Source organism: Centruroides vittatus, unplaced genomic scaffold, assembly GCF_030686945.1.
Source record: "Centruroides vittatus isolate TY-2023 unplaced genomic scaffold, ASM3068694v2 scaffold_464, whole genome shotgun sequence".
Classification (NCBI taxonomy): Eukaryota; Metazoa; Arthropoda; class Arachnida; order Scorpiones; family Buthidae; genus Centruroides; species Centruroides vittatus.
This window is the reverse complement of record NW_027122710.1, coordinates 3013943-3040951: the sequence shown is the minus strand read 5'-3', so window position 1 is coordinate 3040951 and position 27009 is coordinate 3013943. Positions and strand designations below refer to the sequence as shown.

At 29.9% G+C, this 27009-nt stretch overlaps 1 protein-coding gene across 2 annotated transcripts; it reads right to left on the bottom strand.

Moving 5' to 3' along the window:
* Positions 1 to 247: 247 nt before the first annotated feature.
* On the bottom strand, positions 248 to 26650 carry LOC136989281 (CD151 antigen-like). Of its 2 annotated transcripts, none has more exons than XM_067287399.1 (8): positions 26611 to 26650; positions 8783 to 8854; positions 8139 to 8333; positions 7987 to 8061; positions 4911 to 5006; positions 2125 to 2301; positions 1958 to 2041; positions 248 to 1510 (listed from the first exon to the last, which is right to left on the bottom strand). In XM_067287399.1, the coding sequence occupies exons 2-8, from the start codon at positions 8843 to 8845 to the stop codon at positions 1463 to 1465; spliced, it is 738 nt and encodes a 245-aa protein (XP_067143500.1). In that variant the 5' UTR covers positions 8846 to 8854; positions 26611 to 26650; the 3' UTR covers positions 248 to 1462. The 2 variants fall into 2 exon arrangements, with proteins under 2 accessions (XP_067143500.1, XP_067143499.1); XM_067287398.1 differs by lacking the exon at positions 26611 to 26650 and adding an exon at positions 9626 to 9837.
* Between the last annotated feature and the right edge of the window lie 359 nt (positions 26651 to 27009).

Sequence of the window (27009 nt, the reverse complement as noted above, 5' to 3'; positions counted from 1 at the left end):
ACTTTTACGGTTATTACTTGTGTAAGTTTTTAATCGCTTCCTCGTTTGGCCCCTCTGCAGATGCCCACGATTTTCCCATTAAGAGCATACCTGAAAAATCGGTCATCATGAGCGAAGAATGGAACATGGCTCTCCAATTCAAACTACTCATAATAAATAGCAAGAAACCAGATGCCAACTATTCCATTTAAATTCACCTATCAGACGTGTAAACGTGAAGATTAACTGTTAAAAAATAATCAACTCGTTAATTTAATAGATTTAATCTTTATTAGAACATTAGAACCATTCATAATTTCTTTCCATTAAAACAATTATAAGCTGTACTTTTCCCAACGACGTCCATTTTGAATAGAAGGAAATGCTTCCAAAGTAGAGAACTAGTTAAATCCAATTATATAATATTTAATTATAACGACTACAATCAACGGTTGTTTCTTTTGAATGAGAAATTGGATTTATTTTATTTTTTTCATATGATATGTTTGATGAAATATCACTTTTGTACAGAAACTAATTCCACAACTAGCATTACTTTTGTTTTTTTAAATATCGTAAAGAATTATACAATTATAGAAGAATACAATCACGTGTCACACAAACACTAAAATTTCAAGAATAATTTCTTTTTTTTTCCTACTGATTTTTACTAATACTACAATTATAATTTTTAATTCAGTTTTTTAAATAACAATATTTATATTTTTTAATTAAAAATACATATTATATAAATTAAAAAATCAATATTGATTTTTTAAAAAGTAGGCAGAAAAAATTCACAATAATTTGTATTTTTATTTTTTTATTTTTTTGTATTTTTTAAAAACATTTCTCAGATCAAAATCGAATCAAAACTGAAGGAGGATGCTTTTTCTTTCGATTTATTAATGGCGGCTTTTTTTAATTTCCTGCGATTTTTTTTTAAATCTGCCTATTTACAAAATGATTCATTTTATTATTATTATTATATATATATTACGAAAAAATTCATTAATAGTTAATTAAATTATTTTTTGATCTTTAAATTTGATTTTTTTAATATATATTTTTATTTTTTCAGAGGAAGAAAGAGAACAACAAAAGAAATTCTACAAAATTTTAAAGTTAGTGCCGCATTGGTTGTAGTCTCTTGTTAGCATTTTTAAATTTTATTTTTGAAACTTGTTCCCTTAATCCACTTGAAAGGCACTTGACACTAGCACGAGGGATATACTTTCAAGGATTAAGTATATATTTTAAATGGAAAAACTTTTTTTTTCTATAGAACATAACTAAAACTTCACATACAACTTCAAGATTTAGTAAACATGTTTATATATATTATATACATATATATAACCCGTTTTAACGTTCAAAAACTATGTAAAACTTAGAACAATACCGGCGTAAACATTAACAATTTTTTATGAATAGAAATTTTTTTTTTTTTTTTGGTTAACAAAATTATCTGACGGCTGATTAGCTAACGAATTAAAAGAAATAGTGCCATGGATAATGCCATACCGATTATCTGTCAAAGAAAATAATAATAATAATAATTAATTAAAATTTTATAAAATTAAGTTTGTGAAATATTTAAATATCTTGTGCAATAAAAATAATTTTTATGACAATTTTAGAGGATATTAAATTCTAAAAATATTTTTACCGACATTAATTATTAAAATATCATTTAATAAATTATTTAAGTTTTCGTCTTTATTTTAATAGTCATTCTCATACAGTTTTTAAATTTTATACTTAGAAAAAAAATTTATTTTTAATACCGTAACTACTCTTTGCCGAATTTCGTTTTCGTTGGAGATATGCCAATTACATAAAAGGATTTTGTAAATATTTAAAGATTTCATGTAATTTTTGGACATTTTTCTAGTTTGATATTAATGGAGTCACTAAAAAACTATATTTTAAACTATTCATTATTATACGATGTATAAAAGTGATCGTTTTTACGTACCAAAATGCATGCTATTCCAACTCCTATCCCTCCAATGACCATTGCGTGTTGTTTGACAAAGTCTTTCATTTTTTCGTAACAATCCTGATAATATAAAAAAGAATTTTACGTAAAAAGAAGTATTATACATTAATAAATAACTAAGATATAATAAAAAAAATTCGTACATCTAAATTAGCGTTGGTATCTTGAGGATTAGTTAGGCATTCTTCTATTACCGGACTTTCTCTGCTCTTGCAACAACTTCCTGGAATTCTAAAATTTGCATTGAAATGACTGTTTCGACTTAACCAAATTTCGTAACCCTTTGTGTCTTCACCAGTTGAAATTCCGCAGCATTTGAACTGTATAAGAAAATAAATTGTGAATTTTATAAATATTATTCTGTCCTGTAAATTACTTTAAATAATAGAAATAAGAAGAAATATGCGCAATAATTTGCTTCACAATGGAGGAAAATTGAACATCTTTTATATGAAATTTAATGTGTGTTTTAATTCTCTATATAAAACACATAACTCGGAAAAAGAGACTTGTGTCGCGTGTTGCACGTCACATCAGACACGTTAACATGCGATTGACATGTCTATGTTTATCAGTTAAATGGCACATTTATCACATTCTGTGCTTATAACTGACTGCATAACATGATGAACTCTTTTTCTATATGCGAGCACGTTTTAATCACTATTTTTAAATGTATTTAATAGTTTAAAAGATAAATTTGCATTGAAATTAATCTATAATGCTATTGTCTTTATAACTATGACATAAAAATTGATAATGACGTATATATTTTATGTCATAATTATACATCGAGTGACGTTTACAATTATGGATTTGATATTAGGATGTTTTATCGGTAAGCCATATCAATAATTGGCACCTGAATATGATACCTGAAGACATCCAATTTTTCATTATTTTACAAGTAAAAGAAGGCATAATTTTAAAGTAATTTCGGTATTGATTCTGTATACGAAATTGATTGATTGGTTCTTCTCCTAGAAATAAAAATTTTGTCAAACGGCTAACTGCTATTTACATTAATTTAATTCACTCTTCTTGCAATAGATACACCATTAAAAATAATTTAATTTTTATCACAAACACTAAAACGTGTATATATATCTTAACAAATAAGATCCTTTATAAAAATGCCTTTATAAAAAATCTTAAGATCATCTTATTAAAACAATGCTCATACTGATGCAATGATTACAGATAGGGCCAAAAATACGTACAGGGTAATTTCTGTATTACAATAAACGTAATGAACTCATAAGAATCTAGTTAACTGTAATAGTCGAGTGACGATGCTGTAAGATTAATAAAGGATTCCCCCCATTGGCCAAGTGATAAAATTAGTCGTGGGTTCACCCCTGACAATGGACTACTGCGTGGAATTTTCCAATTTTTCTTTATGTATCTAACACCTAAATAAGAGCCAATTTTCTACAGAAAGGGAGTTACACCCCCTGGCAGATCGCCCATGTATTACATTGTCTTACACCTCCAATCAAATTCAATTCTAATAAATGGATCGTGATTTGAATATTTCTATCTCCAGATATTTACGAATGAGATACGTATTTATAACACTTCAAGGCCAGATATGAAAAACTTAGCAGCAGGAGGCCCCCGATTAACTGAATACGAACTTCCGATTTGGATCGGAAGTCACGTTATTTCAATTCAAAAATTTTCCCCTGAAAGGAGTTAGATAGATGACCGGCACGACTCTATTGGCAACAGGAAAAGTATGATGTACAGGGGCAAAGACTCTACTAAAATTGAGAGCATTGTGACACAATAAAATAATAGCTGATCTTTAATTTATAATCGTTCATATGTTAATTTTTCTGGGATGTCTTTTACAAATCTGTAACCGGATATTCACAAGTTTCGATAAGATTTATGAAGATTTCTTCTACTAAATATCGAATATTTGTTAGTCTCATATGCCTGGTCGTTCAGTTATTCAGTAAATAAACTTGCATAATATTTCCTATTATTCTACTATGAAATTATTTCTTCTGCAAGTAGCCTCCTATAACTTCGATACTTTTATTTCGAATTACAAGTGAAAAATAAGCTAAGCGATTATTTTTCATTTTAATACTTTTATTAAGTTCTGATATAAACGGTTCACAAATTCCCAATTAAATTTTTGAATGTCTAATTTAAGTATTCTCCCATTCTGATTTTCATAACTTTTTCTAATTTTTAATCATTTTTTTTTCATTTAATTTTTTTTCTAAGGATGTAAAATGTATTTAAAGGTATCTAAAATTTTTCATATTCTATTTTTATTTCGATTGAATAACAGAAAGCGACAGTAGATGAGGAGCCACCAATCTAATTATCCATTGCATTCGGTATCACAAGAATATATTCAAGAACACATTAGTTTGTATTATGACTCATAAGGCTGTCTTGTTCAATAAGAATTGTCTATAATCAAAATAATTTAAATTCCTTTAATCCGACTACAATATTCTCAAATGAAAATATACACAGAGGTTATATACGCTTTCACAACTTAACTGATTTCTTGAAAACATGGAAAACTACACTAGAATTTTCAGGAATTTCAGACCTATAAACTCGTACGGGCATCCGTTTGTCTGTTATCAGTCTGTCCTTCCTTAATCTCGAGAACAAAGTCAGATATATGAACGTTGAGACCGCATATAGAAAGCTTAGGGACAGCAGGAGCAAACGCAGATTAACTATTCACTATGTTCCAATTTAAACCGAAAATTACGTTATTTTAATTAAAACATTTTATCCATCTTTATTACATATTTTTGCAATATCATAACATTTCTATATTATCTCAAACTAAGTGATTTTAATAGCGTAACAGTTATAAATTCATCGTATTAAACATTCCTGCTTTAAATATATACTTAAAATATAAATTTTAATTATTTTACTTTAATAAACTCACATGTACTTGCACTGCATCCCAAGCAAAAGTAACTTTGCTGTCATTCATATACACGGGTACTGTTATCAACATTTCTTTTTGCATTCGATCGTCTACCTAAAAAATACAAATTATTAATGATTAATTATTTAGTTAAAATCGAATTTAAAGAATTTTCTCATTAATTATTTATTAATCTAAAATGTCAACGAGTAAATCAAATTTTAGAACATTTTAAATGTCAAGTATAAGAGAAGTGGAAAAAAATTATTTTAAAATTTGAGTGTTTAATAATACAGAGCATATTAAATTAAAGGGATTAAAACTGATTTGAAAATTCATTAAATTTGAAAAGAGAAATTAAAAATTTATGTTAAATATTTAAATTTTAAACTAAACACAGCGAAATGTTAAATATAAATTAATTATTGCTTATTAAGATTATAAATTATTCATAATTATAAAGTGAATATGATATTAATTATTTAATTAAATATCGCAGTGTAAACAACGACGTTTCATTAATTATAACAAACTTGTCAACAGTAAATACTCATTAAAGAGTATTTACTGTTTATCCTTATTATTATTATTATTACAATAATAATAAGGATTCTACGTCAACTCTTACACTGAAATAGCTCTTTTTGGGCTGCAATTTTCAAATTGCAGGTCTATAAAGTTCTACTAGCATCTGTCTGTCTGTCTGTCTGCCTTTCCTTAATCTCGAGAATAAAGTTAGATAGATTAAAGTCGAGACAAGATATGAAAATTTAGATGCAGGAGGCACCGATTAACTATTTTAATTTGAACATTTTCTCTAGAACGATGTTACAAAGATGACTGGCATGACTCTATTGTTAACCGGAAAGTATGGTGTACAAGAACAATACACTACTAAAACCGAGAGTATATTTTAAATTCAAAAATTTTAAATATGATTAAAAATTACAGCGCAGCATTTTAACGATGTCACAATAAATAATTGCTCGTATAGTGTTAATATATTATAGTAGTAATGCTGTAACTAGTGATATTAAGTACAAAACATTGTCAGTCACAAATACTCTATATATATAGTTTTTAAAAATGATTAACGACATAATTGTGTAGGCTATAAAGAGCTCCTGATGTTAAATCTTAACATTATATTACGAGTTCTTCTTCATTTCTATGATTTTGGTTTAGATACATTCAAGAAATTTCAATCCTTAATCTACGGAAATATTTGAAACAGTAATAGATTTACAACAATATAAATGAGTGAATAAAAATCAAAATTTGTAAAGTTCGTAAACAAAATTTTCAGTTTCTAAATGAAATTATTCCTATAGGCATCAGCTATAGGCAAAGGAATAATAACTTACAATATTCGTCAAAAACATATCACTCCCATTTCCCAAAATGGATAAGAAGCAGGCAAGAGGGTTCTCGCATACAATTACCCATTTATCAGATTCCTCCAAGTACTCCTGTCTCTGAGCGTCTCTTTCGCTTCACTTAGGTTGGTGAGGAGATCCAGACAAAGCAGAGATTCTTCGATCTTCCAGGTTGGAGGTTTGGCATGGGATTAACACAACCATTACGTAAAAATATTCATTTGTTAAAGGAAGGCATAAGGGAAATATGAAAACATCCCTCTTATAGCGCTTAAATATAAACGCTATATGGAAGGATATTTCATATAGGGGTATTCATTTACTCACGATGCAAACTTCATACGTCAATCAATTAACCAAGAGATCGTTATATAATAAATAAGAATGATTAGACTTAAAATTATGTTGCACCATTGCTTCCAAATTGTTATTGTTAATTATTTATGTTTACTTTATTTATTAATATAATATTGATGCAAAAATTTCAGTAAGTTTAATGAAACTTGGACGTGAATAACAAGCTAAATCTGAAACACTAACTAAGACAATAGAGCTACAATAGAGGAAGATGCGATAATGAACACACATTAAAGCTAAATTGCAAGAGATTATTGCAAGAATTGTTTACCTCCGTACTTTGCACAAAATTTCGTAGCACTTTCTATGCACTTATTTCTGTAGGATTATATCTACATTTAATAATTCTTCTCCAGAGATCAGCCTTACGACAGATATTTTTATCCAATTTTCTCGTATAATCTAAATTTGATGAATCGATGGTTTTGAATTGATTGATTAGTTAATGCGCGGCGGCACTAAATTAAGGTTACTTTGCAAATCACAATTACATCCATTATGGATGGCCGATTAGCAATGGGATCAATCAGTACGAGTGAAGAATGAGAACGACACCTCCATCCTACAGTCCATAATAAATTACGGGATCTGATCGGATCACGTAATTTATCATGCGTAAAGTGACACCTTAACGCGCGTTGTCTGACATAATTAATTTAGAATATGTTATTATCTAAATTCGTATTCTAGAAAGGAAATGAATTCTTGTTGTCCATAATTGCATTGTTTGGAAAAGTCGAATATTGTGTATCTACAAGTATCCAAAGAGAGAAGCTAACTCAAAACTTAAAAATATTTGAATAATTAATAAGTACAGTACCTTTTGTTGTATTTTGAAAGACGATTGCATTGCGAATGCCACAATGCAATCTTCTTGCACGTATTCGAACTTCAAAAACAACGCTTTGAAGTTCGAACAGGCAATATTTTTTAATCAGTGAGGAGGGCTTAAGTCTCGTACAATGTTGACTTTAGACATTTTTCTACGGGGGAATTTTTTGAGAGGTCCCCGGGATCCTCGTTCTTTCTTTTAATGCATACTCTGGAGGATTCCAAAACAAGAAATGCTTACCAGTAGAGAAAATACTGTATGTTTAATAATTTAATTATAAATGACAATGTTCACGAGGCCTTTCTTTTTCATTATATAATAATAAATTTAAATAAGGTGATACGTTGATCCGCAATTTGATAGAGTGAAGACCTAAGTTGTAACTTGTGTAAATTACGTGTAAATATTCCTCTGTACTCTCAAAATTATGTAATGAACTCAGTAAATTTTCTAAAAATTATACTATAAAGCGTTATTTTCTTACAATACAATTTAAAATCTGAAGAAAGAAATTTCAAAAAACACTCACTTCATTTCTAAATACGTATCCTAGAATTCCACCAACCAGCATTATAATGAATATCAGAAACAAACTGATAAAAAACTGAAGAAAAAGGTAATTTAAATACAGATTACAATGAAATTTAATGGAGTTATTCTATGCAAGAAGCAACGACTTACGGCCAAAAGCATGCATTTGACTTCTTTATATCCTCCAAAACATCCCAAAAAAGAAACGATTGTGACGATGATTCCAGTAGCAATGAGAATGGCAGCAGAACTTACATACAAGTTGCTGCCCAACAACCTTTCCATCTGCGAAGATCTGTCTGCGAGGGTCCATACTCCAACTGAAAACACCACGATTCCTCCAATCTGAAAAACATTTTGTAAAAATTAATTATGGTTTCCATTATTTTTTTATTTTATTTCAATAGAACGAGTCATTGTCTGAAGCAGCGGAGTACAAGAAATTCTTATTCTTTTAAGAAAACTGATTTATTCTTGATGCTATTCATGACCCAGTTCTCAGTCGAGATTTAGCCTTTTGACATTTTATTCTTGTTTCTAATCGATTCATTTCTCTTATATTCTACTTTGGGTGGAGTCCATCTTCGTTATCCATCTGCATCTGCCTCACCTCCAGTACTTTCGAGTTGAATAAATAAAGAATTCATAATTAACTCAAGATATAATACATCTGACATTTTCGGTTATCAAACTTTCCGTTTATATAATGTTTTTATAATAGATGCCGTCGGCGATAAGCTTAATTAAGTAATTTATCTATAAAATTTTAGAGTTTTTATCTTGGTTTTACTTACCAAAATGACAACATTGGCGACGTATAAGGCATATTTAACGTACTTGGCTGTTCCTTCCACCATTGTTGGTACCTTTACATATACAAAACAAAAAAAGTTTTAACAGAATTTAAATCAGCTTTTAAAAGTTAAAGTTGATAAAGAAATATACGAGTAAAAACTATAATTTTAAATAAAATATCGATCTAAAACTTAAACAAAATAGCTTTAAAATATGATATACCTAACATAAACAAACTTAATTATCAAACTTATTAAAACAATAAAATTAATAATAAAAAAATTTTTAATTAACATTTAATAAAGTTACCAATTTAGTTTAAAAAATAATTTATAAATTTTATTAAATATTAGAAAATCGCCGCATCCTTATGAATATACACAAATTTAAGCGTTAAAAAAAATGTAATTAAATCAAAGAACAGCCTACGGGGTGGCCCAAAGCTCAGTTAATCACTGTAAAGATTAAGTGAATCTTATTAAAACGCTCCACTACATATAAACTTTATTTTTTAAATATGCAAACTATCGAATCGCCGAACCGCTTGAAAAAAACACACACGATTAACCGACTTTTAAAACCACCTGTATAACTGAAAAATTTCGTTATAACGATCTTAAATCTAAACATTTACTTATTATAAAAATATAAAGTATAAGCGTATTAAAAAAAAGACATTTAACGCTATAAGCATTTAATTTATTGATATCAAATGATAACTTTCTGCATTTTAATGAGAGTTTTTTTAGCTTTAAGTATGCAATTTACTTGTATGTGTATATATATATATATATATATATATATATATATATTGTATTTTTTTAATAATAAATAATACTCACCAACCAAAACACCTGACACAGAAACTCTCTCTCACACTCTCACTCTCAAACAAGATGCGACTCTCTTTCACTCTCACTTCCTCTCCCAATGATATAAATGATAATCCTCCTGGATTCAAGCCTATTACGGACACGCCCGAAATTCAAAAATTCCACAAGAAAATCGGTTAAAGAAGCGGTAATTCTCAGTATCCATTGCATTCAATATCACCGCCACACATACTTATAAAAAAAACTGCATTTTTCTCCCTTAAAAATTTAATTTAATTTCAATTAATATTAAAAAAATTTGTAAAAATGAAACTATTTATTCTTTTCGGATTTTTTATCGATCGAAAAGATGTTGAAAATTAATTTTTAATTGTCTCCTTATTGTTTAACGTAAGGCATTTTATATTTTTGTACCTTGAAAGTGCGTGAAAGCATCAGTAATGGCAAAGTACATAATTTTTTTAAGTGAATAAATCAATTTTTATTTATTTTCCACGGAAATATTATACTTAGAATTATATAACAATGGTAGAATTAATTATTTGAGAGGCGAAAAACATAAAATAATGCAAATTGTCGTTAATAGTCCTCTAGAGATGGATTTGTTATGTCAGTTTTACATTAGTTTGACGTCATTTCTATATTTTTTCGTAATGAGAAAGTGTGAAAATGACGTCAAACGGACGTAAAAATGTACACTATTACAATAAACAAATGTATCTTTTAAGTGGGCGAGAGCAGCATCGTGATAACTATTTATTATAATCAGTATGATTTTATACTTTGAACCACGAAATTATTAATGATAGCATAATTCTAGATATATTATTTTCCAGAAAATAAATGAATACTAATTGTATTAACGAGTAAATTATTTATTTTTTTCAAAAAATTATACATCAGTAGGGCCTCTGGGAGGACGAGAGAGGCATTCATCCATAAAGTTTAAGAAAAGATAAGTTTTTTCTTAACCCTCGGGGTGCCTGGTGAAGTAAAATGGAATAAAACATTTGAAATGTTCTTGAGGCCCCCTAAATACGAGGGACCCTATCGGCTTCTCGTGAATAATAGCTCCGATTTTCGCAAATATAAGACCCGATCTCTTAAATTTGTGTCCTTCCAACTTCTCGTAAATGTGAGTGTAAGGCCCGACTTCCGGCCTCATAAATACGAGGCCCTTTCAGCTTCTCGTAAACGTAATGACCTCCAATTACAGGGTTTTGACTAAATATCATAAAGAATAATAAAAACAGTAAACTTTTTGTTTATTTACTGAAAAGGACAATCAAATTCTTCCAACTTCCTCCATTTTTTTTTACCGTTGTTAATTTCCATCCTGAAGAATCGAAAGATGTATATTTGGCATTAAGATTCGTATTATTAACGTTGATTCTACATCAGTGATGTATATTGATGATCATCAACCATGTAAATTGTATTAATGGATGCTTGATTAATAACCTTTGCCTACAGGGAATATATAATTGGCTAATTATAAGGAATATTACTTGAAATGTACTTTTGTTCCTGAATTTGTTCGCCATTTTCGTTAAATTCGAGAAGAATTTTAACGTTTACTTATGAAGATAAATTATTCTAATTACATAAAAGCTTGTAATTAATTATATAAATTGTGTAATGAGATTCTTAAAATATTTTATATTCGATAAATACATAATTAAATGTAATATTTGAAATTATTTTATTAGTTAAATATCGAATTTATTTATTTTAAAATGTATTTTTTAATTAATTAAGATAATTTTTTAATGCTGTTGAATATTTAATTACAATAAAAATGAGAGAAATCTTTAAAAAATACTTCACTGAAGACAATTTTTTAAATTAAACAATTTATATAATTAATTTTAATTTTTATATAAATATTTAAAACATAATATATATGTATATATATTAATAAAATACACGATCTAAATACACCTGAAACTGCTGAGATAATTTATTAAAACTAAACAAACGTTTTCTGCCTATTCAATAGGCCATCATCTGTTTAAATGCAAAATTAAAACAACTGATTTCCGAAGTAGAATAAATACGTTTAAATACAAAAATAACGGAAAAATCTAAATACGTATAAATATAAAATCGGATACAATAGAAAGTATGAATACAGAAAAAAAAATAAAATGAAAAAAATAAGGAATAACTAGGAGTTTCTGAAAGAGTTTTTAACCATGTATTTCCATAAACCTTCAGCATTTCTTGCGTTGATACACGTATCTTCCAGCTTGCTCCTATAAATTTCAATTTTTTCAGCCTTATCGCTAGCGTTGAGGAGTGCAAAAACCTAACAATATTCGCTTCATCCCATTTTACTACAGATCATTCAGCCTGCGCCATCTTAGAAAGCACCACTTTTTGACGTTATATTTATGTTCTTTGAGTCCCAAACTTCTTGTCGTAACATCAATATTGTCCTTGTTAATTCCTAATTGAATATTCTCGTAGGGTATTTTGTACACTCCTGCCTTTTCTTCCTTTCGAATGCCATCTTTGTCATTCCTTAGAATCCTATAAAGGTTCGGTTTTAAATTTATTTATTCTATTTTGGAACACCGTTGTTCTAATTTTGCATTTAACCCGATGATGGCCTATTGAATAGGCGGAAAACGTTTGTTTAAATAAATTATCTCAGCAGTTTAAGATGTATTTGGATTGTGTATTACTTCCCTTCTGGGTGTGTTTGTTGAATGATAATAAAATAGAATATAAATATTCATTTTAAATTGCATTAATTAATATAAAATATAATTAAAGTAATTATAATTTATGAACGTTTTGGAGAAATTAATTTAAAATAACTTAATAATTTATAAGATTATATTATTAGATATATTTAGTAATTAAAAAATATACTTATTAGACTGGATTCTTTTAATCTCGATAACTATTTCAAACTGAAAACGAACTGCCGAATTCCTTTATTGGGCTATTGAGATTTTAAATTATTCTTAAACAATTTGGCAGGCGGCAGGCCGCCATCTGTTGTTAAATATAATTTTTTAATTTTGTAAGCAGAATTAAATCGTCGATTTCGATTGTTTTACTCAATCAAAATATAATACAATGAGCTCGTTTAAAATCTGACGTTCTACACAGTGCTGTTGTAGTTCTGTCAGGTCGTACCGGGGCACCCTGCTACTTTCTTTAGGCAGGACGAAGCCCTTGTATTTTCTGAATGTTTAGGTTGGAGTATAGAGTATTATCTCGGCGAAAAAAACTGAAAAATTATTTCTTGCAGAGTCTTTTGGCTGATTCCGATTGTACGGGTCTGTTTGGAGCATTTAAGCCGTTTTGCAGATTTTGTGCCGAAAAACTTGCATTTTTCCCTCACAAAACTCCTCGAACGATGGCGATTCAAACTCGGGCCGCCGATTAGCACCGTGGAACGTTTTAATTTACGACTACACCCTGGTTCTACACAAAAATCATCAGTATAGCAAGTATTTCCGGGCTGTTTGTGAGTACCTGTTCGCTGGTATCGTAAGCTCCTCCCATCAATGGCTTCTTTCAATTTTTTATCCGGGTTCCAGGGTGGCAATTTAGTAAAATTCGTGAACAAAATTTTCAGTTTCTAAATGAAATTATTCCTATAGGCGTCAGCTATAGGCAAAGGAATAATAACTTACAATATTCGTCAAAAACATATCACTCCTATTTCCCAAAATGGGTGAGCAGCAGGCAAGAGCGTTCTCGCATACAATTATCCATTTATCAGATTTCTCCAGGTACTCCTGTCTCTGAGTGTCTCTTTCGCTTCCCTTAGGTTGGTGAGAAGATCCAGACAAAGCAGAGATTCTTCGATCCTCCAGATTGGAGATTTGGCATGGGATACAACTATTTCGTAAAAATATTCATTTGTTAAAAGAAGGGATAAGGGAAATTTCCCTCTTATAGCGTTTTAACTTCAACTGGCGGGGTTACGTATTAACGACGAGGATGGTGTCGGGCCGCTTCATGGCAATGTCATTGACTCCTATAAAATTCTTAACCCACCAACAGTCGTATGTTCAAGTTCATTCTTTTTTTCAGTTGATAGATTTGTGGAGAAGCCACCAATCGGCATTGAGTAACGAATTTGGTGGTTAAAATTACGGCGGTCTCATCGTGAAGTATTAATAAAATAAAAACAGAGATTGGCACTAAAAAGGCGTTGTGGTCAATTTTAACAAAACTGTCTAAAAAAATATTGCGAAATGTCTTTTAATTAAGTTAACCTTATGAGCTAACCTTTTGTTCGTTATGTCATTTACACAAATGTCTAGAACTTATTTCATTAATTAAATATCTTAAGAATTATCACAGCTTTCTTAAAAAGAAACTTAAAACATTACCATATTTTAAACCTAACAGCTTGTGAAAAAAATCCAGCAACGAGTTAATAATCCTTATATACAATTACCATGCCAAATTTCGTTTCTTACAGACGCCAACACACAAATACTTTTTTACTGTTTTGATTTCAGGAAGTCTGAAAACGTGGAGATTTGCAAAATCTGAGGGTAAAACTGGACATGATTCCAAATGCTTTCTTTCCCTTGTTACGTATATAACCGAGAAAGTAAAATTAAGAATGTTTAGAAATTCATTTAACTTATGGCTACAAAATATTTTCTTGTTTAGAAACGTTTAAATAAAGGTTTAAAGAAAGAAATGTCTTCTTATCACTTTCAAAACTAAAAAAAACTAAGTATGGTCATTTTAACTCGCACCATCCGAGTTAAGGAGTATACCTATTCCTTTTCGTTGCACACTTTTATACAACGAGATTATTCTAGTATATTTTAGCTCGTTGCCTTTACACAACACGCCCTTTGACTAAAAGGAAAATGGAGGGCGTGAATTCAATTTTCTTTAAATATGGTGTCGCTACAGCCACTCTCTGTAGAATATTCTAGCTCGTTGAGTTAGAATATACTATCAGTACTTCTTTAGTCTCTAGATGGCGTTAATAGTAAATTTTCGTATTTAAAAAACAATGAAATGCTGCCATGTTTGTTTTAAAACATTAAAATAATAATTTTATTTTTGTACTAATCATTATATTATGCTTATTAATTTGATTAATATAAATGCTATATATTTAAAAAATAAATTGAAAATTCGGCGATTTACTAGAAAAACTGATTTTCAAGTAAATCGCTTCAAAATTTTAAAAATTGTTTACGCTTCATTATTACTTATTTTTATAAATTTTTTGAATTTTTAACAAACTAATTTATGAATAAATTAGTTTGTTAAAGGTCGAATCTTTCAATAACGACACCTCTAAATGGCGACCAGTTTTTTCGGGAAAGTTTATTTTTAAAATAACCCCCAAACAACGGCCATTTTTATGTTCTTGTCCTTGTCCGTTGTTCGGAGGTTTGACTGTAAATTTGTTTCTTTTCTTACAAAAGCAGAGTGAAAGAGATACTTATTTTCCTTGCAATTTATGCAAATTTTAAAGTGAAAACCGTATGAAAATATAAACTTAAATCAAATTTTTAAATACAAAAATTTAATTTTATACCTTTTTAAATGATATTTTTGCATTCACCTTTAGATGGTTTATCGCAAATTTTTATAAATAATAAGTCAATGTATATAAATAATCACGAATAAACTGAAATATAGCCTAAGTATTGATAATTATGAAAATAAATTCTCTAAGTAAAAAATTCGGTGTAAAACTAGAAAATGGTGGGTTTTGTTTTTTGGTTTGGTTTACCTGGTTTTGTAAAAAAAAACCTGGAAAATTCCACGTTGAAGAGGGCGAACCCACACCGCCACTGATGAAATGGTTGATGTTTTTCGGTGTGATAAATATAGAAATTAATAATAGCATCTATTAAATTTCTTTAGATTTTTCTTAGCGTTTACAACGATTCGAAGAAAAATAAAAAATTAAAAAATAAGTTCAGATCTTCGCGAAGTCATCTCTTAGGAGAAATTAGTTGCGTGATCTAATTGAAAATTTTTCTATCATAAATATTATATTTAAAGAGTTGGAAGAACTCGGCATTATTATTTTTTTGTTCTTAACTTCTAAATATCCAGCAGTTAAAACTTTCAATTTTTATTTTATTTTAATAATAAATTGTAAAAAGATACTTTTACTTCTCGACAGGCGATTGATATTTTTCTCCATAAATAACTTATATTTTATATTATTCAGTTATTTTATGTATTTTTAAAAAATTTTTTATAGATTTTAAATTAATATACTTTGGTTAGAATAAAGCCGAATAAAATAAAATTAGGCAGTTTATCCAAGAAAGTACGGTAGAAATTTCTAGCGCTTACATCGTTATTTCCTATCAAATTTGTAAAGAAAGTAATCAGTAATTCTGCTTGATACTTCTTAAATACAGCGTTATACTGTCGACGGTATCACATTACTTGTGTCAAAAAGCTGCCAAATTTGCAACACGTCCTCGAAAAAACCAGTGTCCCCAGAATCGAATATTTCACGGATTAAGATCTTTAAAACGAGGTGATCAGAATAGGAAACGAAACGTTTGGCGTGTGGAGGCAGTATCTTTCATGAAAATGGTTGATTGAATGCATTGTCTGTTGCCGTTGAAATACGAAAAAAGTGTTAAGCATCTCTTAGTTCCGCTGGCCATTACCGAGCATGCTAGACCCACCGGAATTAGTTTTCCTGAAAAAAAACGGTGTAAATATAAATGTGGCTATGAATCCACACCAGACTGACTTTACGCAAGTGCAATGGAATGTACAAGGAAACATGAGGGTTTTCCATGGTCCAAATACAACAATTACGGATGTTTACTGTTCCACCGATGAGAAAATTTCCCTCATCATTCCACGGGATCTTCCATGGTCACGGCACATTCGTTTATGTTCTGGCATGGAAGATCGAAGCAAAGATCGGTCGGGTTCCCTTCGACAACAAGCAACTGTTAATTTTGTCTGATTTATATATTACGGATAACAATGTACTAACTTTCTCGGTAAATTTCACACTGTGAGATAGGGTGTCCTGACACTACTGAGGATATAGGATGCCCTGGAGTCTGAAACATTATTCATTGACTGTTTAACAACAGCTGTGGAACATTTTCAATGACTTATAAAGTGACAGGTTTGCGTTCTCGACCTGATTAAACTCCTAGATGTCCAGTTTCCTCGAATGGAGTGATCATTCTTCCGAGAGTTTGTAGAGTCAATGGTCTTCGGTGTAAATTGTTACAACGGTAGAACACTTGAAATTCCTATAGCGCAACCACACCATCGCCGTTTTCATAAAATAGCTTCACAAGAAGCATGACTTCCTGCAATGCGACGACCATCATAACCGACAAGAATAGCATTTAACAATTATGGTCATTTATGCCCAGAACTTGCTGCAACACGTGTGCTTAGGCAAAAACTATTACTTTTTGTAGAGTCTCTGTAAGTAGAGTAATGACAGCCGTTCTTTCCTACGGAGAAGTAATCACCCAATTAGGAAGGTACTTTAGGTCACGCGAATACTTCGAATATGGCCGATCTGCAACTTTCAGTCTGGTAGAGATACTTTGTGCGAATTTATGAACTTTTTTAAGATTGTTTAAAAGAACAACGTCACAAGGTTGTTATGCAATCACAATCACAAGGTTGTAGTCACAGCAACAAACTTGCAAATTATATCAGTCGATAAAAATAGTTTTAATCGGAGTTTAAAAATAAGGATTTTTTCATTCAAATATATTTCACTCGGTTTCATTTTGCTTCCAACATGAAAATGTCATTACTCTTTACTTACAGGGACTTTTTAGGACCTAGATATAAAAGTAACCCGCTCGCTCATCCAGCCCTCTAGAGTTTTAGTACCATTTGTTTTATTATTTTATTTTTACAGAAATGTTTTCCTATTAGATTTGGTTGCATTTTAACAATTAAATATCTTTCTAGACAGTATTGAGTAGAGATACTTTAACCGAAATCATCAGGCTCGCACACTATCTGGTTTAGTTTACATACATTTTCTTAATAAAGGAGAGGTTAAATTTTGGGCTCGACTTTCCCGCATTCTCCTTCTTGGATTTCCTTATTTTCAATTATACTACGATATAAAATTTAAATAACTATGGTAATTTTTAATGGTAATAATTATACTAACTTTTTCTATTTAGAAACAAATATTTAGGCCCTAAGCTTAAATAACTAAGACACCAGCTCGAAATCAAAATTGTGTGTGTTGCCATCTATTAAGAGATTTTTTTTTAAAATAGTGTTATTATAGTTTTATTATAATTTTATAATAAAAAAGGCAAAGACTTACTTTAAAAATTAATTTAAAATAATAATAATTATTATCAATAATTTACATTGAAAGCAGGTTGAAAAACTATATCACTTAAACTGGTATATTAAAAAAAATTAATTGATAAATATATAGATTTATTAATAAATATTAAGACAATTATATAATTATTAAATAAAATAAAATTTAATATTTATGAATTAACATATTTAAACTAAAACTGTGATGATAATTAGACAATTTAAATATAAAATTTTATTTTGCGTGTAAAAAACACGGTTAAGATAAATCGTCTAATGTCACGAATATATTCTAATTATACTTATGAATATGTTAATAACATATAAAACAGTGTAAAATCACAAGTTAATAGTGCATTTAAATTCTTTTTTCAATTTAAATAAATTTAGATAAAATATTGAGTCCAATTATCCTTTTATATAAGTTACCTTGTTTTTAAGAATACCGTATGCTTATGATTTAATTAATACATATACATTACACAATAATATATAATAAACCTGTTTAAAACGGAAGACGACGGTACCGTCAGAATTTGCCGTTTTGACAGGTTTCCATTTTATATAGGGTTATGTTTTCATTAATTATTTCTTCTAGAGAATTGGAGAGAAGCGGCGTTGTAGTATTGTCACAGCTACTTTCCAGAAAATGACACTACCAGCTTAACTAAGAAGAATAAATAATATATATATATAGACTGTTGCTGTTGACACCAAGAAGTCCGTGTTCAGAATTCTCAAGTTATGGCATTTAGATTTACATTTTAGCTGTTGTTACGCCGAAACGATCTATTTTACTTAGGTTGTGTTATGTAATTAGCTCACAGTCTTCCGTTTCCGCGTTAGACAAGTTTACGTTATTAGACAAGTTTTACTGTAATATTTAAAATTACTTATATTTGAGCTTTAGTAAAATTTGATATATAAATTAATACTTGTATTTTAGTACGTAACTCTGACTTATTTTACTTAATTTTCTCATTACACAGTTTAGAAGACACACTCGTGTTCATAACTAAGCGTAACCATTAATTTGGGCTATATCACAAGAACTACTAATTATATCAGCGTGACACTAAACAATTAGAACATTGTATTCTTTATGCAACAAAACAATTGAAAATCGAATTTAATTTAAATTACGTCAAAATTAAAAACAACAAGAAAATGTACAGTACTAAGTATTGTCGTAAATCTTTTTTACACAGAAAGTGATTAACAAGTCTCTCGCACGCACACACGCTGGTTACAATGTTGTTTATCAGCTCTGTGGGTAGCGAAGTCCATTCTTGAACAAGAGAATATCGAAGCGTTCTTGATGGAGGCTGATAAAATGCATCTTGTCTCCTAGAGCATCTCACACTTGTTATGCGAGATTTTGGTCCGGATATATTGTTAGCCATTCCCTGCGAAGATTTAAGAAAGTCATTGACGAGTGTAGTACTATATATGCAGGAATTATCTTTCATGAAAGGGAAATCCGCACCCACAAAACCTTGAAAAACTTCAAGATTTTGTGGATGAGAAAAGTTCAATTTCGTGTCTTTATCTTCTTGCAGTTATGGTACCCCTTATAAAATCTTTGATCTCAGTGTGGCCATTAGGCATAATGCCACTCCAAACCATCTGCAAACTAATCTTCTTCCATGGTATTCATGTGATTGTATCGGGTTATCTCTCCACATTCCAATACGGCGAGAATCATTCTATAACTCGTCAGTGAATAGAATATTGCTCCATTCATCCAAAGTCCAATGTCGACATTCTTGACACTATCTTAAACGGATTCTTCTGTGAACTGTCAAGGGAACGCAACGTACATGACGACTGGCAAAAAAGACTATTTACGTGAAGCTTCTTGTAAATAGTTTGCAGTGAAACTAACAGCGTTGGGCAATTGGGCAACAGATCTTCAGAGACATTCTTCTGTTACAAAGTGCTGTTAACGTCAAAAGAGGTCCTATTGAGAGAACTCTTGGACGTCCAATTTCTAGTTGATATCCAATATCCATTCTTTGAAATTATGTATGTTGTGTTCCGTTGACAGTACACAGAAAAGTCCGTTTAAAATAGTGTCAAGAATGTCGACATTGGGGTTTGAATGAGTGGAAAAATGTTCGTTTCACTGACGAGTTTAGGTACAATCTATTGCACTTTGAATTACAAAGAAATATTCTTTTTTAGTTTTATACCTATACCTATATTGCAGTTTTACTCTAATCTATAGCTCCTTTATCATCCTGTTTAGCTCATTACGACCAATAGAAACACGACGTTCAAAACAACTTATCATCTCAATGCACTGCTTCCTTCTTTCTTGGTTTTTATCAGTTTCTGTTTCTCCTGTAGTGTCATACTGTACTGTACTTCTATATTAACAAATAGTGTCAAAATGTTCCTTCATGGTTTTAGCATTAATCACTTCTCTTACTAGTCCTTTATACCTTTCGTTTGTGAAATAAACCCCCCTTTTTTGCAGAAACAAGGCCCTTCTGTAATTCATTGTAAAACACTTTTCTCGTTATATTTTCGCTAATTTCTTGAACGACCTTCATTTTAACAGCTTAGCAAATTGACTTTGATTAATTATTATTTACTAATCAAACAATATTAGTATATGACTGACAATGAATGCTTTGCACACATTGTACACATGGTTAAGAAAGATTCATTATTTCGAGCAATTTGACGAATTCGGTGTTTGTGCAGTTTAATACTTTTCCTACATTGAATCCGGCATTCTACAGACGTCTAAAGTAGCCTAGAAGTGGCCAAGTGGATAGAATCAAACCACCGAACATATAGTTGATAGTTGATAGTTGATCGTGGGTTCAAACCTGGCCAACAGGCCTTCCATTTAAGTGTTTCTACCATGAAGAGACACCTGGAAAACTCTATGTTGCCAGTCCGGCCACGTGGAGTTTTCCAGGGTCTCTTCATGGTAGTAACACCTATATAGGGGTAAGTTTTCCATAAAAGTCCCCCGGGATATATCCCCCTCGGAAGATTGCCCATTTTGAAGATTGCCCAAGTTCCATTTTGAACAGGTTTTACTGTAGTTTCGTAAATTAGATTTTTAGTAAATCAATGTAAAAGTATTTTAATTTCCATATTTTCTATTAAATCGAATCAATTCATTCAATAAATGTATCTGCGTGGACAGGGTGATCAGATAAAGGCAAATTTTGGGTCTTGTCTCTCTTCGAATGGCATAATAATATATAAATAAAATCGACAAAATAAACGATTTCTTTTAATAAATGGCGAAAAAATCTAAACTTTTCATATCCAAAAAAATTTTACATAAAACGAGCAATTATTTAATACCGGGTTGCAATTTTTCGTCACAATGCTCTCAATTTTAGTAGTGTCTTTGCCCCTGTACATCATACTTTTCCTGTCAACAATAAAGTCATGCCTGTCACGTATCTAACTCCGTTCAGGAGAAAATATTTGAACTGAAATAACGTGGCTTTCGGTTTGCATGAAAAGTTCATTTATAGTTAATCGGGGCTTCCTTCCCGTAAGCTTTTCATATCCGGTCTCAACTTTCATTTATCTAACTCTATTCTTGTGATTAAGAAAGGACAGACAACAGACGACAGTGGGAATTTACATATCTGTAATCTTTTCAAATTGCAACCCAATTATAAACAAGAGTTTCAATATAAAAAGGGTGGACTACTTCGTTGTAAAACACATTTATCAATCACGTAAATGTAATTAATTTAAATAACTTTATTAAAATTAAAAAGTTTCTCTGATTAGGTAATAAAATTCTCTTAATAAAGTTTGGCAAAAATATTCCGTAATTACACCGTCATAATATATTAATGCGTCTTTATTTAGTCTGCCTTTTTATGCTCTTAATTAAGTGTAGCAAAACTTTTAACCATTTATCCTTTCGATTAAACTGACGACAGGATGATTATATTTTCAGAAAAAGTAATGGATAAAAATATATTTTAATATAATATTCCGATTAATAGCATATTTAACTAAAATTTAGCTTTAAAAATAATTCTGTAAGCAAAATATTTGAATATTTATTTTAAAAAATTAAATTAAGCGAAATCCTTTGGCAGTCGTATCCTATGAAACTTGAAATTAAGTGCACTTGGATAATATTTGTCACACTATTGGTTAATGTTAGTTCTGGTTACTAGTTAAGGCAGAAAAATATCCAATGACAAGACTCTGTCGATTATTGTTGGACCAACAGAGAAAGGAGTCCTGTTAAATTTATTCTGGTATTTCTCGATTATTAGTGCATCCTTTAAAAATAGGCACGCCACCCCTCGAGAAAGTAAGATTGACAATTAGGTGAGGCTATATTCTGCACTTCATTGGTTTCCACCCATTTTACACAGAATATCTTCAAGTATTCATTCAAAGTTAATATTAAATTACAATTCCATGAATGAAGAGAAAGAGACAGGCACCTAGCAGGTGTGATGAAGTCAACAATAAGATAGAATTGATGAAAGAAGGCAACGAAACACATGGTGTCGATTTATACCAGGGCTTCTTAAACTATGGGTCGCGACCCCATTCGGGGTCGCTTAGCGAAATCTTGGGGTCACGAGATTTTAATGCAAAATATTGAAAATAATTTTTGTAACTATAATAAATACAATTTTACAACTTTTTGTGCAATTTTTAATTTTATATATATATTTTTTTTGTATGTTTTTAAACAAATTCTAAAACTATATTTTTTCAAATGTATGTATATTGTTACCTAATCAATAAATCATCACAAAATGTTTATATATCTTTATTTTATATTTTTGGGAGTCGCGAAGAAAATCACAATCATAAATGGGGTCGTGAATAAAAAAAGTTTAAGAAACCCTGATCTATACATATGTACTGTACGTTAGGGATGGACCAATGATGATAACAAGTAAGAAGAATTTCTCCTTGTTGTGGGTGTTTTGAGTGGATATTAAAAAATTAGTGTGCCTGTTCTGTACAGTATTGTGTACAGTATTCGTTTCTTCTCCTAACCTTTGTACATTATAAAAAAAAAAGCTGGGAAAGAGAGATAAAAACATTGGGGGATGTTTCTTCTCGTATATACTCCCACGACAAGAGCGATCTGCCAAAGGAAAGTGTCTCCCGGGAGTATTTTCTACGGAAAACTAACCCCTATTTAAACAGTGGCGTTTTTATAGCTTCATACGGCTCAGGTAAATTTAAATTAAAGGGCCTCGCGTACAGTGTCGACTTCGGATATTTTTCTTTGAGGGAATTTTTTAGGGAAAATATTTTCTTATAATAGATTAGTTTGTAATCCTTGTTGGTGGGGCCCCAGGCGCGTTATCCTTTTTCCTACAGGATAACGCGCCATTGCATTTAGATGTTAGACGCGAATAAAATCCGAAAAATTCCACGTAGCGCAAACCCGCGAGTGGTAATGTCCAGTCTACTACTGGTGGGCCTTCGAGACTAACAGGCCTTAAGATCAGATAACAAAAATTACGACCATTATGAAGTCAATTTAATTAATAATTAAAACGAGAATTCGTGTTAAAAATTTCAAGTTAATTAAATTCTCACATAATTTAATTTATTATGTGAGAATTTTCTGAAATATATGTGAGAAAAAAGAAGAATATAATTTTCTTTTTTTTAATAATGAAATTTTAAAATCTTTTGCGTAATTTAATAATAATTTTTTAAATGGACTTTGAAAAATTTGTAGACCTATAAATTCCCGCTGGCATCTGTGTGTCTGTCTGCCTGTCATCCCTTAATCTCGAGAATGGAGTTAGTTGAAAACCAAAACCAGATATGGAAAGCTTAGGGGCAGGAGGCCCTCTATTATATACGAACTTCCGGTTTGGACTGAAAGTCACGTTATTTCAATTCAAAAATTTTCTCCTAAAAGAAGTTAGATAGATGACCGGCACGTCTCTATTGCTAGCAGGCAAGTATGGTGTACAGGGGTAAAGACACTACTAAAATTGAGAACATTGTTACGATGTCACAATAAATAATTGCTCGTTTATTTTTTTAATTAGAATTAAATCAATACGGAAGACTTTACAGTTTACTAATCAAAAATCAAATAATAATGATAATTATTATTATTTTAATTTTTTAATTTAAAATAATTTAAATTAATTATTTTAATCAAACAAATAATTTTAAAATATAATTTTTTTATTAAGATAATTGAAGCGCAATTAAAATGCATTCATTTCAACGGATTAACACATCACACACCTTTAAATTTAATGAAGATTAAAAAAAAAAAAAAAAAAAAAAAAAAAATTGAAAACACCGAAAAACCAAGAAGAATTGCATATTTAATTTAAATAAGTTCTACAGTTTTAGATAATAAAGCGATTTTTCCAATAATGATGAGAGATTTTGGTCTGTGATATTCATTCATCTAGGTGCAGGTGTGCGAATTACAATTCAAATTTAATGGTGTTATACACACCATTAAACGTAATCAGATTTTAAATACACTTAAAAGCATCAAAAGCCAACGTATTTAATTTAAATACATAATTTTAGAAGATACAAAGATTTTTCCAATGATAATGTAAGAGATTTCGGTCTTAGGCAGGTGTTAGAATTTATGCTTTTATAGAATACTGCATTATATTATAAGACCAAACCCTATGCCATTAGTGACTAAAAGATCTTTCTGCCTCATTGACTTCGTTATTCGAGATAAATTTTCTTGGCGTTAACCTTTTCTAGAAAACTAGTCGATCCCATTTCAAGCACACCTCTCGACATCATCCAACTCTTAAATCAATGAATTTAATTATTGGGTGGCGAATGAATAACCCAGTTATAACTAGATTTAGTCCGATATAGTTATGAGATAACGTTCATCTATCAATTTTACCTTACGATTTTATAATTTTTATTCATTACCGTCTTTAAAAATGTTTCACTTTATAGAACGTGCAGGAAGCGCGAAGTATTTAATTTAATTGAATTATTCTTTTTCGCCTTTAAAATTTAAATATTCATTAAAAAATTAATACAAATTACATTAAATTTCTTAAAATTTTATTTATTTCTTTTTTATTATGAGCTCATAATTCCGTAATTAATGCTTGGGATACCCAAGATCAATCAATGGATGCTGGGATTTAATGCAAAATATAGTTAAGAATTGTTGAAAAAAAGGTGGTAAAGTTAACGATTTTAGCTTTAAATTCTTCAATATTAAATATTTTTAATGAAGAATAAACAAGAACAAAATATTCCTTTATTTAAACGTTTAAAATTACTGTAAAGGTACATCGTTGTAAGAAATTATACGAAGAGGATGCTTTCAAAATCTGTTTTAGAAAAAAAAATCTAGGCGTGTCCGAACGTCACCATAGCAACCGAGATCTTTTGAGGAGTAAAGTAAAATGTCAGAAAGAGGATTATGACGTCATCTCCTAACACCCCTCTTAAAACACTTCTTATACGAATGACGAAAACTTTGCCATTGATAAGAAATTCTAAACAAATAAATATTTTAAATTAATTTAAAAGGAAAAAGACGAGACTTTTTTTATAAGATAAAAAAAACGATAATTATTTCTATTATCATTATTATTTTTATTGTTTTTAAGATAATAAAGAGCAAAAATATTATATTTATCAAAAATGGCGAAGGTAATCCCAGAGGAATTTCGTATAAGAAAATAAAATCTATTAACTAATTGCTTTCCTGTATGTAACAGCAGGAATTCATTTCATGAAAATATTTTTATCAAAATAAATACTCTGATGTGCATATAAATAGGTCTACAAAAAATTATGATTAATCTCAATTTTTCTTTTTTCTTTTTACTATTTTAATATAATTATGATGGCTCCTCGTTATCGGATTAGTACGAACACACGAGAAGGGGGACAGCTGGACGAGGTAGAAATTTTGATGAAAATGGAGTCATTGCACTCCTGCCACACGATCCACGTGATTTCATCGATTTTGATACTACTTTCTGTTCTTCCTGTTTCAGTTAGGAAGAATAATAAGCGAAAGTTTCTTTAAAGTTGATTAATTATACGGCAAAACCTGTCCGAAACGGTAACTTGCTCAAACAGAAATAATTCATAGGAATGGAGCGATTTTCTGTGTTAAAAACACTGTCCAAAATGGAAACCTGCTTAAGAGGGAATTCCTAGAAATGTAGATTTTTTTATGTGTAAAAAATCTGTCTAGAACAGAAACCTGTCAAACCGGAAAAAATTCGGTACCGTACGAGCCCGGTTTACGCAGGTGTAATTATTATCTAATTATTTAACTGTAATAAAATTAAATAATATACTTTAATGTATAAAATACTTAATTATATATTTTTAAATAATTTTTACATATATTTAGAGTATTATAAAACATTTTAAAACAAGTTAAATTTCTTAAATCTTGAGGAAAATTAAAGAATTATATAGCTAAAGTATAGGTAGTTGAGCATAATACAATAAAACCAGTCTAAAACGGAACCCAAATAAAACAGAAATCTGCTAGATCGGAGAAACGTTCCATTCGATTCCGGTTTACACAGGTTTTACTGTATAAACCTTACGTATTAATATAAACTTTAAAAATATAAAATTAATGAGATTAGAAGAAAAAAAATAATCAATTTAAGAGAGAAATTTATTTTTGTTTACATAATATACACATTAATACAGTAAAAAGTTTGAGTAAATATATTAAAATGACATCACAATACCTGTAATTATGTCGTAACGATATTCAGTGTTGCATATAATGTTATATAATGTCTGAAGTGTAGGACGGTAGACTTCAAAGTAGCGTGTAACGCTATGAAGCACACATTGTGGAGTTACGATGCATTCGTTATCTCTTGACCAATAACATCCGTATTGACTGTCGTGCGCAACTTTATTTAGCCACTCGGAGAGCAGATTTCGGGTTGCTTAGCAACGGAAACCGTTGTGTGCCTTTTAAAATTACGGTAAATTGGTTATAGGTGAAGAATTTAAAAGTTTTTTTATAGGAAATTCCTTATTTGAAGGCAAATTATCGGTTCGATAGGGTCTCCAACACGTGTTAAATAGTTTTCCGGGTGCTTTTTCGTTTCAAAAGGTAACCTAACCGCCTTTACAAT